The following is a 16424-nucleotide window of genomic DNA, read 5'->3' as shown; positions in this document are numbered from 1 at the left end:
AGAATATATATCCTGACAGACATGTGATCAATATCAATAGATAATACGTAATATCACTGAACTACGATCCAGAACCGCACTGCATTCTGGGGGATGTAGGCGGTTGAAAGGTTTTAGCCGCTCAACCTCTCACAGCGAGTTCAGCAAGTTAACTCACTCATTCTTTGGTTACCTAGCAACTCACTCATTTTTTGGTTACCTAGCAACAACCTGTTGAGTAACTGGCGCAGCAGCAGTTTAGGGTTTTACTAACGTGCCTCATATCTCCTTAAAAATAATTGGAAAGGTGTTTTAAAAGTTTAAATTCCTTATGCTGGTTTTCTTTAAAGAACAAACATTTGAAATCATTTGCATGTAAGCAGAAGCGTTATTTAAAATGACTTGGCTTTTCTCTTTCATTTCTTTTTAATTAGATGAAAAAAACACAGGTGCCAGTGTAAGGACTTAAGGATTTATGATGCATGTCATCATGTCAATCTGTGTGTTTGCTCTTCGTTTCCCGTCCAGGTTGCTGTTTACACCAGGCAAGAATTAAACATCAGGATCACCACAAACTTTTTATTGGCTCTGGCCGCCAATCTGGACCCCACCAAGCCGCACGTCCGCAGATATTTCTGCGCTGCTGTGCAGCTGCCCTCCGATTGGCTGGAAATAGTCAGAATCTACTCTACAGTAAGTCTGAGTCAGCATCAGTTTCTCCATCCAGCCTCCACTTCTCCATTTCTATCTAAACAAACTGATTACCCTCTTCCAGTGCTTCAGCCAGTGCCTTCCGACGTGTCTGAAGAAGGCGATGGTCGACAAGTTCAAGCAGTTCAGCGAGTACCAGCTGGCCAAATACAACACGCGCAAACACCGCTGCAAACACAGCCGGAAGAAACCAAAAGGAAAGGTAGATGACTTACTTTAATAAAGCAAAAGGTACCAGGTTTTTACTTGGTGAAAACTGTATGTTATGACAGATGTAGTGTGTGCTGCTGGTTAAAAACCTGTCCAAAATCCTTTTGATTTCTACACTAAAGGTGACCTATTATGCTTCCTTGAACAGGTTAGGATAGATCTATGGGCGTTACAAAACATATTTATTGCTTTTTTTTTTTACACAAAATCATTCTTAGATAATTAGATTTCAGGCTGGTCAGTCCTGCCTATTTTGAGCTGTTTTAGGGACTCTGTCACTTTAAATCCAAATAAGCTACTGCTGGCCACGCCCCACGAATTCCGCTGGGGTTGCTAGGTAATGGGCTAGGCTGGGGTTGCTAGGTAATGGGCTAGGCTGGGGTTGCTAGGTAATGGGCTGGGCTTGGGTTGCTAGGTAATGGGCTGGGCTTGGGTTGCTAGGTAATGGGCTGGGCTGGGGTTGCTAGGTAACGGGCTGGGCTGGGATTGCTAGGTAATGGGTTGGGCCGGGGTTGCTAGGTAACGGGCTGGGCTGGGGTTGCTAGGTAACGGGCTGGGCTGGGGTTGCTAGGTGGCACATTGCCTGTCTTGACTTAACAACCAGGAGGTTTTTGAAACGGCTCACTTTCCAAATACCAAAAAACTTTAACTTATTGTTTTTGTTTGTTGTTTTTTTCAAAGTTCTGTTTTTTAGAAGCAGTTCAGAACTAAAATGTGCAAAAATGTAAATTTTTCATAATAGGTCCCTTTTCGTGGAGTCGACTTGTTTCTGTAACTCATCACTGGACTGTCCTCCACTGATTTAGCTCCCTGTTTTCAGTATTTTGTCTGATTTTTTTTCAGAAACCATCTAAATCAGACCTCATACAATGGGCCAAATTTCTCAAATCTGATCCGGAAATTCTGAAGAACTTTGTAAGTTACTACTTTGTTTACTTTTTACTTTAACTGCAGCAAATCATAGATGTAAAATACAATTTCTGCAGTCTGATTATTATTAATTGCTGCAGTTCAAACACTAACAGGCGTTTTTTTATTTTTGTTCAGTTCCAGTTGGAGGGCAGCAGAGAGGTGGTGGACAAAAAACAGAGCGAGTTCAGCATAAAGAAGCTGATCAAGAAGCTTCACATTAAAGAACCTGCTGAATTTGTTATGGCAATCCTGGGAAAAAAGTAAGACACACATCCTGATGGTGGAGCCTGACATCCAGAGACTGTTGCATTGTTCAGTTGATTAATTTTTGACTCATTCATCTACTCATTCAGGAGTTAGTTAGTTGATTTATTACATTATTGTTAAGTTGGATTTAAAGAACCAGATTTTTTCTATTATGTCTAGAAAAGTAAAACCCTGGAGCTGAAACCAAGTGTACTTTATATTTATGAACTTTGCTTGGTATGAATTTGTATTAAACTTAGATTATAGTTATTTTGCATTTAGCTTTGTGGGAATTATTTTAGAAAGTTTTTCCCAGTCCAAACCCAACTTAACTGTTAAAACAACTCAATAAACCAAAACCTAAACAGTTGCGATTGGTGATATTTTTTATTTATTTGCCCCTTTTTAAGGCAAAATGTTTAAAATAGTTTTTGAGGTTAGCAGAAAACCGTCTTAAAGTCTCTGTGTCTGACTTTCTGCAGGTACCCCAGAGATGCGAAGGCGTTCACCCGCAGTGGAATAAAAGGCGTGTGGGAGCCGGGCAGAGCCGGGCAGCGCATGAAGCTCAAAGAGCCGCAGACGTGGGAACGACTGGTCAGCCTGGAGGGCAACAAGGCCGCCACCTGGCAGAAGCTCATAGGTCTGAAAGTAAAACTCAAACTCATCCATCGTTGGCGTCGACTAGTTTATCATAAAAGGGGAACAAAAGATGAACCACATTGTTTGTTCCAGGGCTGGGAAATTAATTGGTTTTATTGATTAATCCACTTTTTTTTGGCTTTAGAGGATTTAAAATTTGGAAAATCCAGAATTTTGTTTAAGGGGGGGTTTTATAGTTCATGGTGATGTCAGCAAGCCCAGTGGCGGCCATCTTGTTTGACAATCGTATTTTACAGTTTCTGTTTATTTAGACTTTGACTTTAGTTCAACCCTACAGTGTGATATTACCGCCAGGCTTCCTTCTTTTTTTTAAATAACAAAAATAAAGTTGTACGACAATAACCAAAATAATGCAAAAATAAAGTCGTAATATTACCAGAATAAAGTTGTAATATTAGGAGAATAAAGTAGTAACTCCAGCATGGAAAATAGCAGAATATGAACACAAACTGAGCTGGTTAAGTTTTTGTTTGTCGTGTTCTAGTTCTCATAAAAATTACAACTTTATTCTAATAATATTATGACTTTACCCTAGTAATTAAAAAACAAAAACCCTAATATTTAATCACCTGAACTCAGAGTCCAAGTAACTAGAAGCTGCTAAACACAATTGAAAAACAAGATGGCCGCCATGGGCGCATTGACATCCCTGTGAACTATGGAAACTATAAGGAGTGCATTGTGGGGGTAAAAAAAACATTTTTCAAAAGTTAAATCTCGAAAATCCAAAAATACGATTTGATAAAATCTAATTTATCGCTCAGCCCTGGAAGAAAGCCTTAAAAGTTGGTGATAAATGTTCGTTTCTCCTGTTCAGACAGCGGATCTCTGCCGTTCATGGCCATGTTGAGGAACCTGAGGAACATGATCACTAAAGGAATCAGTGAGGCTCATCACAAAAAGATCCTGCGCAGGCTGACCAATCAGGTGCGACACGTTGTGATGAGCTACAGATCGGTTGAATTAAAAACATGACTCTGATGTTGATGTTTGGATGTTTTCACAGAAAGCAGTCATTCAGAGCCGCCAGTTTCCTTTCCGATTCCTCGCTGCTTACAAAGTTATCTTGGAGCTTCGTACTTTAGGTAAGACGCATCATAAATATGAAGGACTTCAACTTACTGAATGCAGAAAAGGTTGTTAAATATAACACCTGGCCAAAAAACGTTACCACCTCTTTTAATTTAGCGAATTAATTGGGGCTGAAACGATTAATCTAGTATTAATCCAGTATTAAAGTAATACTAAAAGAACAACACACAACACACTGAGAGCAGTAATTAATCCAAAACTGTACAAAAGATATATATGTTTTGCATTTAAGATTAAATAAAACATTTGTCTGTAAATATGTTTTGTCCAGAAGTCCTGAAGCGGCATTTTTAGCTTCACGTTTCAAATTCTGCAAAAAAAAAAAAAAATTCCTAAGCACCATTTGCTGTGCAGTTATTAATCAACAAATTAGTAGACAGTATTTTTTTCTTTTCAGCTGCAGATTCATCCTTTGCTACAGATGGTGAAGCATACACTAAAAAAAAATCTATGTTGTAGTATTTCAGGCACTATCAGCTTTTTTTTCTAATTTAAAAAATGAATTGAATTATTTACTTGTTTGCAAATGATTACATCAACAATCCGAAGAATGTGCCTTTTTTAAAAATCCGATTAATCATCAGAATAATTGATAGAATATTTGATTACTAAAACCTTATCTAGTCTTATGTAAACAATCCAAAACAATCTGCCAATAAAAACCTTTTAAAATAGATGCATCTATTTCTCAGTTTTTATTTTAACTTCAATTAGCATGTAAGTGTATGGGTTTGCACATGCAAAGCCACTAGTTTATTGTGGCGTTTAGTTTTTTACAATTTCCTCATGATTTTGGTTTAGATACAGAACATATGCAACATTAAAGATTGAAAAGATTTTTTTTTTTAAAAACCCTCTTCCTCCTTTTAGTCTCTGCCTCCCAGAAAGCGATCCCACCTGCCAAAGAAATCCTGTTGAGCATCCTGAAGAAAGTTCCCAAGAGTCCGCGCTGCCGGCATGATTGGCAGAAGTGTAAGAAGGGGAGGATAAAACTGACGCTCGGCGTGCCATTCATCTATCGACTGTACAAGAACAAGAAGGCCCAGCTTCTAAAAGCCAAGTAAGATTAGATGATAACTGTAAAAATTTGACATTAATGATGCTAGTGATGAAATGATTAATCATGATTAATTGTAACTATTCTGATTAATTGTGATTAATTTGATTAGTTGTGATTAATTTGATTAATTGTGATTAATTGGATTTAGTGTGATTAGCTGATTATTGCAAAAATCTTAACTAATTTAGTAATCGATTAATCGTTAATTGGAGTATACAGACTCGACTCAAGTCCTCACTAAAGGTAATTTAATGAAAGTACAACACACTCAGAGCAGTAATTAAGAAAAGCTGTTATAAAAAACAAACATTTTGCTTTCTACATAGTAATAAAAAAAACATTTGTAAATATTTTCTACCCAGAATTTCCAAGTAGCAAAGTTTTTGCTCCACTTGGTCCAAATTCTTTCAAAATAAAAATCGAAATTTGATGTTTGAAGTATTTCTGCAGATGCATCTTTTGCTACAAATAATACAGCGTACACATTTGCTGTTATTGCATTTTAGGCAGTAAAATGTTTATTTCCTTCTTTAATAAAGGAATGGAACTGTTTTAATGTATTGTTAATATTGCATAAAGGACAAATCTGCAGAATATGCCAGTTTTTAATCAAATCAATTATTAGAATAATCAGTTACTACAATAACTATTGTAGTAGTTTAAATATTACATTTGTGTCAAAAATGAACATTAAAACCGATATAGTTGAAACAGCATAATCTTTTGACTTGTTTTAAAGTCAGAGGCTTTACAGCATCGACCTGTTGGACCGCTACCGCAAAGCTCTGGAGACGGCCATCCAGATCTCCTGCAACTACAACGTGCCTCCGCTACCCGGCAACACCGTCCTCTTCGTCGTCGCCCATTCGTGGAACGACGAGTCCTGGAGCAGGAAGCAGGACTTCTGCATCCCACCGGACCCGGAGGAACTGGACAAAGCAGAGGAAGAAGAAGAAAAGGAAGACGAAGAAGAAGAAAAGAAAGAAGAAGGAGAAAAAGAAGAAGATGGCAGGAAGAAGCGTGGGAGAAAAGAGGAAGAGCACGACCCTCTCACTCCGACTGTGAGTGACCCTGATTTGGGATGGAAATTTCTAAGAATTTATCAATACCGATTCCATTATCGATTTTGCTTATCGATTCTATTTTTGATTCTCATCAAATTAGGAAACAAACTCTTTAATTCAAAATATGCACCATAATGTATTCCATTAAAACACATGTAGAACTTGGTAAACAATAAGAAGTCCTCTGTAAAATGAACATTTTAACATGAAATGCAACTTAACAAACGAGCCTCGTCTGAAAATATATTCCAATTTATTGAATCTGACTGTAATGTTATTGTGAGATGGAGATTATTCATTCAGTATGGAGTTAACATTAATACAATAAGTTTCATGCACACAGCAGGAAACTCTGTGCTCGAAGCTCCGCCCCCTTGAGCCACCGTTGTTGCTAAGCAACTTATCAAACACTCTACTTTCGTTCAAATCGATTGCAGGCTGTGTGGTCAACTATTTGGGGATGTTGGAGGTATTTCCTCTTTTTATTGTGATTAAAGTGCTGAGCATGTTGCAACCGGACCTTTTATCGTCTTTTTTTGTGAAATAAAACATATTTTGAAGTGCTTCCGCCACGACGCCATCTTGGATATTTTCTAAAGTGAAATACGGAGCGTCTACGATACATCGTCACCAAATACGTCAGACGTTACGATGTTACCAACAAGCCGAATCGCTTTAAGGAAGCAGCTTAACGATTCAAAGTAACTGAATGACTGAGAATCGGTTCTGTGGTGGAGAAAAGCTCCCAGTAAGGTTCTGTTTGTGTTCATGAACTACTGCAGATGATGGAGGTGTCGGCTCTGCTCGCTCTGATGATCAAGAACAGATCAGAAAACTGCCGGCTCTTCAGGACCTGTAACAGCTGCTACAACGAAGTGGAGCTGCGATCCGACGTCCTGCTGGAAAACGCCCGAAGTTTGGCCAAAGAAATGAAGGTCAGGACGTTTGGTGCTTCTGTGCATCATGAAATCTGAGGTGCAGCATTAAGAAAACTCTGACATGGAGAGAAGATTCCAGTTAGCGAATTGGAGAATCGTATTAATAGTGATTAATCACTTATTGAAATAATCAACTACTCTAGTATTAGATTAGTTAATGTGAGTATACACAATGAGAATGAACAACATAATTAGTGCAGTGATTAAGCCAAAATTAGACAATATATACATTTTTTATTTAAGATATATAAAGTATATGTTTATGTAAACACATTCTACGCAGAACGTCTCATGTAGCAGAGTTGTAGCTTCACCTAGTTCAAATTCTGGACATAAATTCTCTTATTAAGCACCTTTTTTAAAATCCAAATATTAATAGTTTAATCCAAAAATGTATCAAACGATGAGCCCTACACTGTATTGATGCTAAATCAAGCAGAAATGGCTGATTTTTTTTTTTTAACTGCAGGTGCATCCTTTGCTAATGATCAAGTGTACATTGAAGCAACGTTATAGTATTGCAATAAAATGTTTAAAAGGAATTCAATTGTTTATTTGCACCTTCCTATGTATTTCTAATATTATGTAAATATTTTTATTCAATTAATCAATTAATTGTCAGAATAATTGATAAAATAATCGATTACTAAAACATTTACTAGTTATTTGCTTGCATAAAAGACGAGAGTTTAAAACTTTTCCTGTAATGACATGGAATAAAAAAGCTGTCCTGTGATTAAAAATGGTAATTATAAAACAATTGTTGCAGAAGAAATAACTGTAAATTATAATCAAATAAAGAAATGCTTTTATTGCATTTTGGGCAATAGAAAGTCTTATTTATAAAAGGAGCTGAATTATTAGTTTTTTGTATTTCTAATTTGTTATAAAAGTGGCTTTAGAACATAAATATAAAGTCTGCCAATTTTTTTTAACCAGTTAATCGATTAATGGTCTGAATAATCAATTGCTAAAATAATTGTTAGTTCCAGTCCTGCAGATAATTGAAAACTGAAGATACTTTTATACCAACAGTCATTAAATCCAGAAGTTTGGTGCCAGATAATCCATCGATTGCACAGACGTCTTGTTGCGCTGTTAGAGGTAACGATGTTGTATGGACTCTTCTTTCGCAGGAATCGACCAATCATCACGGAGACATGGATTGTAGCTTTTTCTATGAGCTGTTCACCAAGAAAAACAAGGTATGTGCTATTCGAGGTTAAGAACAGAAGAAAATAACACAGTATACAAAAAATAGTACAGATATTAAAGTTCTAAAAGAAGCCAAATGTTTTTATACAGATTGTTTGATGATTTAGATTACAGTTAAAATGTTTTTGGTCACGATTTAAAGGGGACCTATTATGCAAAATTCACATTTTACACATTTTTATATTTACATTTGGGTTTCTACTGCTTCTAGAGACAAACGACAATAAAAACACGCAGCTCTATTGGACAGTAAGTTAATGTCAAAAATGAGCTGTTTTAAAAACCACCAGAATGTAAAGTCACAAATCAGCAGGCGCTGCCTCGTTACCTAGCAACCTAGCTTAGGTTACACGTTACCTAGCAACCTAAGCACATTTGGTCAGCTGGTTTTATCTATGTATCTGGCTGCTGGAAAAAGATACGTGTTTTGTTGTTGACTTACTCTCCAGAAGCAACTTGTGCTTTTCAAAGATTTATGGATGCGCCTCTGTCTGCAGCCATTTTCACATGCGAGTGTAAACGTTGAGTTTTAGGGGGCGTGGCCTGTAGCAGCTGCCCTAAAACAGCTCATTCTGAAAATATGCAGAACTGGGCAGACTGAAATCTCATTATATAAGGATGATTTTCTGCAAAAATATACAATAAAAATGTATTATATAACCCATGGACTATTCTAACCTGTTCAAGGAACATATTTAATCACCTTTAATGAAACCAATAGAAACCAATAGCTTTTCTGAAATACTTATACATGCAAAAATGTCATTAAAAGTCACAGCTCCTGTTTACTTTGATGCTAGTTTACCTGCAGTTCTCGCCTAATGCAGCAATCTGGCATAAATTATACAGCAGCTTCAGGTCTGACTGTATGTTTGTAGCCAGGATTTCATTCTGAATAACGTCAGAACTAAATTCTCCATCTTCTCAGGTGGATAACATCATCACAATCGCACACAATTGGCTGGATGATGAACTTGTTTGGGCTATCAAGAACTATAAAACCAAGAACAAAAAAGCTCTCGGTGTCGATATCTTCATATCTGACAGGTATTTTTTTTCATGTGCCATTCTGCATTGATTTCCGTTTCTGAAGCTGTGTGGGTTCTGACTCATCCTGTTCTGTTCTGTGCAGCCATGTTGGACTCCCAGAGGAACCTCATGACAGAAACCATGTGGTGCTGAAGGGCTTCAGTGAGCAAATCCTGAGGTAAAAATGGAGAAAAGTTTAGATCCAAAAGGAAATGAGGCAAATATGAAAACCTTGTTACACTCACTTTTACCCAAGACTGTATTCTGAAGTTTTTCATGACAACAAAAAGTTTAATTTTATTCTCATCTCCGCTAATGAGCCAATAGGTTATTGTTAGCTTAGCACTTTTGCTAACTTGGAAACGTTAGCACTTAGCTTCCCTTTAAATTATTTTGCCAGATGCATTCTTAAGCACTAATTTACTTACCTGGCTTTTTTTGTAAACTTTCAATTGAATAAAGTTTGACAGATATGTGTTGAGGTTTTTGTTTTGGCTGTTCAGATTTCTTCAAGTAGATAGATGTTTATGTTCACGCTCTTATTTTGAAGTAGAGGAGCTGTCCATGCAGCAGTTACTTTTCCTTTCCTAATCCTGTTTTTCTTTTTACCCCAATATCTTTATTTCAAACAAGAAACATACAGAAACTATTTAAAACACTGTATGTATAGAACAAGATGTAAACATAAATACAATATCTGAGGCCATTATAGACCATGTAATGCCCTCGTTGAAGCGAAAATATTAGATGCGCTTCAGTGTAACTAATATTTATGATTAGTTCTTTTGGGTTAACACTATTAAACAGTTGAAGGTTGCTAACCAAAGTAAACGTTCTTTAAATTACCAGATTTGTGGCAGAGCGAGGATCTTCCAGGCTGCTGGATCACGTCGAGCATTTAGACAAACTGTACAACATCCCACCACCAGTCGGAGCCAAAGAACCACAGACTTCAAACATTGTTTCAGTGCCAGCCTCCCCGAAGCTCAGGTAAAGTTTCTCGACTGATTTAGCGGTTAAAGTTGATGTTTACTTGATATTTAAACGTTCCTGCTGCTCCTAGATGGAGAGGAGTTCGGGTGTTCATCTCCTCCACCTTCAGAGACATGCACGCCGAACGGGACGTCCTGGTGCGCTGCGTCTTCCCCGAGCTCCGCCGCCGCGCCGCCGCCCACTGCCTCCACCTGCAGGAGGTGGAGCTTCGCTGGGGCGTGACGGAGGAGGAGTCGGAGCGGGCCGCGGCGCTGTGTCTGTCGGAGGTGTGCCACAGCCAGATGCTGGTGGCGATCCTGGGGGAGAGGTATGGCCAGGTTCCTCCCAGACCCGTCCTTCCAGACCTGCCGCAGTACAGCTGGGTACGGCCTGTCATACCAACGCTTTTTATAGACACGTTGCATGTTATTGATTACATCCGGAGGGTTTTTTACTTGCCGTCCGTAGCCGTGCTGCTGCAGTTGAACAATCCAAGTAAATGAATTAAACCTGGAGATGTTGGTTTTAGTAATTTAGTGCAGTGCGCCACAGAAAAAGGAAAACAACGCAGAGACACCATCGAAGAATAACGCAGAACCACTCATGTTCTTTTTTCTCGCTCTTTGTGTCGGCTACGCTAACACGCAGACCTGTTGCTGTAGCAACTGACTGACAACAGCTCCACTAACATATCAGGATTCGCCACCAAAAAACACGGAAACATTTCCCGCACAAAGAGCAGAACATTCAGTTTTATTTTTTCAGGCTTGACGTTTATTTTGCGATTATTAAGTGATTGTCTGAACACAGCGGTGGATGATTAGCTAATTTAGACTTGTGCTTTGCTAATGATCTGTCAGAGTTGGCATGTGGATCAACTTTACATTTTATAGTTCATATGTGGGTCACCTTTTCTTTTTAACTGAACTGAAACACAACAAATTCTGCAGCACATCTACATGTTAAGGTTGTCAAAGTCAAGCTAGCATAAAGCTCCCTAGCTATTTCTTAATTAAAACTATTTCCTGGCCTTGTTATTCAGTTGTCATAGTGTTGGCAAGTAGTAGAAAAGCGCTGCTTCTCTTTTTTTATACATCTGGTGTAGTCAGCGTCAGCTAGCAGCTCTTGCGTACATGACATCACGTTGCAACGTGTGTATAGTTTGAATTTTCATCTAAAGCAGGTAAATAACGATATTTTTAAAATGCAGCTGGCTTCTGCTCCAGCCGGTCTCTCCATCACAGAGATGGAGATCCGTCAGTTCCTGGCTCTTTACCCCGGCGCCGCTCAGCAGCGGATGTTCTGCTACTTCAGAGATCCAAGCGTCATCAAGTAAGCAGAAAACATCAGTCGTTCAGCCTTGTTTGTTTCACCTTTAACCGCTCTTTGATCCCGTTTTGCGTCCAGATCCGTTCCGGTGGCTTGGAGATCCGATTTTGCCGCCGAATCAAAAGACGCTGAGGAGAAACTTTCTTCTCTGAAGAGAAGACTCCTGGATGACGGAGTTAAAATCACTGAAAAGTGAGTCCAAACATGTAGACAGAGCTGACGTGAATTAAGTGAATGACATAAGACATTTTAATGAGAAGCATGTGAGAAAAACAAATCGAACCGAAACGTTTGTGTTAAACTGTTATTTTTATAGAAACTACAGACGATGTTAAAGAGCTGAATCATTTGATGTTGGGTGAATTCCTTGTGACCATTTTATGTATAAATTGTTTTTTTTAGCTAAAAGTTTTATACAGTCAAATAACGCAAAGTTGTGTTAAGAATTTGAAGTATGTTTGTTTAGAAAACAGTTAATAATTTAAAACTTAAGAGACAAAAATCATCGCAACCATCAGCATAATGAGTGTTTGTTGTGGAAATGGCTAAGAAAGAGCTTTTCTAGCTCCGTTTTAAACTCTTTTATTGTGTCTCATAGTTACTCGTGTATGTGGGGCGGCGTTGTGGAGGGGAAGCCATACGTGAAAAAGCTGGAGGACTTTGGGAAAGCTGTGCTGGAAGACCTCTGGTTGGCTGTTCAGAAGCTGTTTGTTGAGGTAAATAATTGATCAAATATCCACTTTCTGGTTTCCTTCAATGTACCTTTGAGCAAGGCATTCATCTATCGATATTAGTGCATGACTGTCAATGTGGCTCTAGTGTGAGAGTGTAAGAAGTTCAGCCTATTTACTATTTGTTTCACAGATTTTAATGTTATTTATTGGAGCTTGGTCACCTTCAAGCTCTTTAAGCACAGCTTCTTCTACACCCTTCCAGTTAGAAACTATCCAGTACAACATCTGACTTTCCCCAACACATAACTCTAACTTTTAAACACGGTCTTCTCCACTTACACACGCTTTCCATATTTAGGCATGTTCATGCCTTGCATTTAGAGGTTGCCATTTATCATATCGTTTATCATTTATTGTGAGAAATCTCTTTTCATGATAAGAATTTTGATTCTTATCATATTTCAGTTAATAATGTTAATTAAAGAATTAAACTGAGTGTTATTGGAAATTATATCTTTACCATATTCTCTACTATTTGTTCCAAAATATGATGAAATGCAGTGACTTTGTGCAGTTTAGTGATATAAATCACACTAATTTAAGTAAGTACACTATAAAAACACAAAATCTTACCAAGTATTTTGTCTTGTTTCTACTGCAAATGTCTTAGTACACTTAAAATAAGACAAAACTGACTTACAGGTAACTTTTCAACTTGTTTTAAGTCAATAATGTCTTAATACTGATGAAAAATTACCAGTTTCACTAGCAGATTATTTTACTTAAAGGAAGGCATTTTTCTCATTATAAGTTTAAAAGTCTGCCAGTGGAACTAATACTTTTTAAAAATTATTTTTAAGCTCCTATATCTTGCCGAAAAGTTACTTTTAAGTTTGTTTTGCCTTATTTCAAGTTTTTTGATATATTTGCACTAGAAACTAGACAGAAATACGACAGTATCCATTTTTTGCAGGAGGATGTGGAGGCAGAGACTGCTCTGGAGGTTTCAGAGCAGGAGGTCCACCAGGGGGCGCTGCAGAGGCAGTTCTTCGGCAGGACAAAGCTGCTGTCGAATGCTGTGGGGACCGTGGAGCGGGTCCAAAACAAGGGAGGAATGGTGGTGATAGAAGGAGGACCTGGAGAAGGGAAAACTGTCTTCATGGTAAATTTACATCCTCAGGTGGTTTGAATCCAGATCATGTTAAAAGGACGGGGGCAGAATTACAAACAGCTTATGAAGACATGGTGATGACAATAAAATATCAATATTTGTGGATCCATATAAGGCTTTCAGTTCTATTTGAGTGGCATTTTCTCTCCTGGGCAATTTCCTGTCTGATTAAATGAAGTCCACTAGTTAGAGGCACAAAATAAAGAAAACCTTAAAGGTGACTAATTATGCTTCAACAGTTTATGAGCTGAACAGAACATGTTCGTTACATTTTCTGCACGAAATCATTCTTGGATGATGAGAATTTAGTCTATTCAGTTCTGCTTATTTTGAAATGAAAATGGCTGCAAACAGATGCGCAATTATACAACCACACATCTTTGAAAAGCAGAAGTGGAGCCCCCTATGCAACCAACAAGAATGCAGCAAGAAGTTTCAGCAACAAAATCAGCTGAACAAACATGCAGGAGCTCATCTTGCGTTGCTAGGTGACGGGCAGAACTCCGCTGGGGTTGCTAGGTAACGGCTCAGCGACCGTTCAGTATGACTCAACAATCAGGAGGTTTTTGAAACGGCTTATTTTCCACACACAAAAAGCATTAACTTATTGTCAAAAAAACAACCTCCAGGTGTTTTTTATTTATTTATTCACTTTATTTCTAAAAGCAGTTGAGACTCGAATGGAAGTACAAAAAATGTGCAAAATGTGAATTTTGCATAATAGGTCCCCTTTAAACTCACTATTGTTCTAAGTATTAGAAAAACAGCTGTATTATTTTATGTATCTATTTTATTCTGTGATTGATCAACTTCTTAGACATTCAGCCCAAGTGTAAACTTGAAGCCAAATAGATCACAAGGAAACATCTTTTTCAGTAAAATGATTTGTAAATGTATCCTAGTTGTTTGTCTTTATCGCTGTTAAACCAAATATTCCTGCATTTATTCCCTACTGTCAGGCTGCTCTGGCAGATTCCCTTCGAACTGGACTGAAATCCAAAACGAACCTCCACTGCGACGTCATCTCTTACTCCACAGCTGCCAGCCAGTCGGCGCGCTCCGTGGAAAACCTCCTCCGATGCCTTGCTCAGTGGCTCAGAAACAATAAACACACAGAGGAGGAATCACCTCTTCCTCACCTGTACAAGTAAGAAACTCCTACATAGAGAGTTTCTGCACCAGCAGTTCTTTCCATCTGTTTTAACCTTTTAATTTTGGATACATTAGGGACTTGCTGTCGGAGTTTCACTCCACTCTGAGTGAAAGGAAGAAGAATAATAATAAACCTCTGGTGGTTCTGGTTGATGGAGTGGATCTGGTCCAGGATGGCAAAGGACAGTTTAGCTCTGACTGGATCCCACAGCTGCTTCCTCAGGTTGGTTACAAGAGAACAGGACAATAAATCAACAACAGTATATATCGCTATAGATACACGATCTATATCAATAAATAATACATCTGACAGAATATTCACTGAACTTCGGTTCAGAGCCGCACAGCATTCTGGGAGATTCAGGCTGAGGAAAGACTTTAACTCCTCAACCCAACTCTGCCAACTTAGTGAAGTTGGTAAAATAAACTACTCACTCTTTGGTTACTTAGCAACGACTTGTTCAGTAACCGGCGCAGTAGCAGTTTAAGGTTTCGTCACCGTGACTCATAACTGCTTAAAAGTAAAAAGCAACTGTGTGGAGAGAAAACTGAATAAAACAGGAAAAGGTCGTCCCACCAGTTTGATTGTATTTCAAATTTTTGAAACAAAAACGAATCAATAATTATCGATACAGATTGATATGAAACACTTATATCGTGATACGTTTTTCCAGCATATTTTCGAGCCCTACAAAACGATTAAAACTGAGAGTAAAATTATTTAGTTGGACATTAGATATATAAATATTTAGTTGTTTGTCTTCAGGGTGTCTGCTTGGTGCTGAGCGTCGCGTCCGGTTCACCTCTGCTGCAAACTTTAGCCAAGAAAAAAGGAGCCGAGCCGTTTCCTCTGGGGCAGCTCAGCATGCCGGATAAGAGGGAGATTGTTCAGAAGGAGCTGGATGTTTTTGGAAAGAAGCTCAGTGACTCTGCATTTAACAACCAGGTTCTGATTTTACATCCTCTGTCTCTTTCTGAATGTTACTGGAACTTGTTTTTACTGGAAAACTGTGCTATAAATTCAGCTCCAGACATTAATAACAAAGAAAGGAGCTGTGAGTCCGCTCTACCTGCACCTGGCCTGTGAAGACCTGAAGAACTTTGCCTCCTTTGAAAAGGTATAGACTCATATTTAGGTTTATTTCGTAACCTGAGGAGATGATGGGAGTGAGAGCATGCAGTGTTTATGTGTTTCAGCTGAAGGAAACTCTGCAGGGTTTGCCTCAGTCTCTGAGTCTGCTGGTCCAGTCCAGCCTGGAGAGACTCTGCAACCAGTACAGAGACATACCTGGACTCCGTCTGAGCCTCGCAGCTCTCGCTGTCAGCAAAAACGGTAAAGTTCTGCAACATGTCATAATAAACAATAAATCAATTAATCACACAATAAATTAAAACAAGAGCAATAATTTACATTTGTATGCTTGTTTTTGTAGTTTGCTTAATCTTTAAAAAAATGCAGCCTTAAGGGTCACTGCTGGAGGTTGAAGTCTGACCTCCAGAGGTCACAGTGGATCGATTTCCGATTCAGAACCATGACCTTTGACTTCAACGACCTGGCTATCACTCTTTCAGTTTCACAACCCACAACAATGTATTGTCTGTAAAGAATCCTGCAGCTGAAATTATGAGGCATCTACCTCAGAATTTGCACAAAAACTGAAATATTTCTTGTTTTTGTGCCATGAACAAAAACAAGAAATAATGTTCTGTTCATAAATGATTTCATTACAGCGACATCTGACTGGGACCATTTCCAAACTTTCTCAGAAGTGTGAATCTTGACTTAGAGAAAGGATTCATTCTGGTCTGTTTGTGTTTTCCTCTTTATCTGCAGGTTTGAAGGAGAGAGACCTGTACTCTGTACTGAACACGTGTAACAACCTGTCTTCACCGGACGGCCAGGTCTCATGGGAGGAGGTGCTGCAGCTCTCCAGGAAGCCCAAAGGGCGGGTTCCCATGGCAGTTTTCACCCGCATTGTGCAGAATTTACAAAGGTACAGCGCCATCTAC

General features: G+C 38.5%; 1 protein-coding gene across 3 annotated transcripts in view; it reads left to right on the top strand.

Annotated features, from left to right (window-relative positions):
* The window catches only part of tep1 (telomerase-associated protein 1), a 38380-nt gene that overhangs the window by 4674 nt on the left and 17282 nt on the right, over positions 1 to 16424 (top strand). For all 3 annotated transcript variants that reach the window (XM_032566012.1, XM_032566010.1, XM_032566013.1), the window contains exons 5-29: positions 508 to 672; positions 755 to 892; positions 1744 to 1815; positions 1948 to 2072; positions 2541 to 2698; positions 3536 to 3645; positions 3725 to 3803; positions 4681 to 4870; positions 5610 to 5931; positions 6717 to 6869; positions 8009 to 8077; positions 9016 to 9134; positions 9220 to 9294; positions 9966 to 10106; positions 10180 to 10471; positions 11299 to 11420; positions 11496 to 11609; positions 12016 to 12133; positions 13065 to 13253; positions 14222 to 14409; positions 14490 to 14637; positions 15181 to 15360; positions 15440 to 15532; positions 15612 to 15747; positions 16249 to 16408. In XM_032566012.1, the coding sequence (XP_032421903.1) occupies positions 508 to 672; positions 755 to 892; positions 1744 to 1815; positions 1948 to 2072; positions 2541 to 2698; positions 3536 to 3645; positions 3725 to 3803; positions 4681 to 4870; positions 5610 to 5931; positions 6717 to 6869; positions 8009 to 8077; positions 9016 to 9134; positions 9220 to 9294; positions 9966 to 10106; positions 10180 to 10471; positions 11299 to 11420; positions 11496 to 11609; positions 12016 to 12133; positions 13065 to 13253; positions 14222 to 14409; positions 14490 to 14637; positions 15181 to 15360; positions 15440 to 15532; positions 15612 to 15747; positions 16249 to 16408 (3656 nt within the window). The remainder of the gene's footprint in view (positions 1 to 507; positions 673 to 754; positions 893 to 1743; positions 1816 to 1947; positions 2073 to 2540; positions 2699 to 3535; positions 3646 to 3724; positions 3804 to 4680; positions 4871 to 5609; positions 5932 to 6716; positions 6870 to 8008; positions 8078 to 9015; positions 9135 to 9219; positions 9295 to 9965; positions 10107 to 10179; positions 10472 to 11298; positions 11421 to 11495; positions 11610 to 12015; positions 12134 to 13064; positions 13254 to 14221; positions 14410 to 14489; positions 14638 to 15180; positions 15361 to 15439; positions 15533 to 15611; positions 15748 to 16248; positions 16409 to 16424) is intronic.

The sequence above is a fragment of the Xiphophorus hellerii genome, chromosome 6, assembly GCF_003331165.1.
Source record: "Xiphophorus hellerii strain 12219 chromosome 6, Xiphophorus_hellerii-4.1, whole genome shotgun sequence".
Taxonomy (NCBI): Eukaryota; Metazoa; Chordata; class Actinopteri; order Cyprinodontiformes; family Poeciliidae; genus Xiphophorus; species Xiphophorus hellerii.
This window is presented reverse-complemented; position numbering and strand designations above follow the sequence as displayed.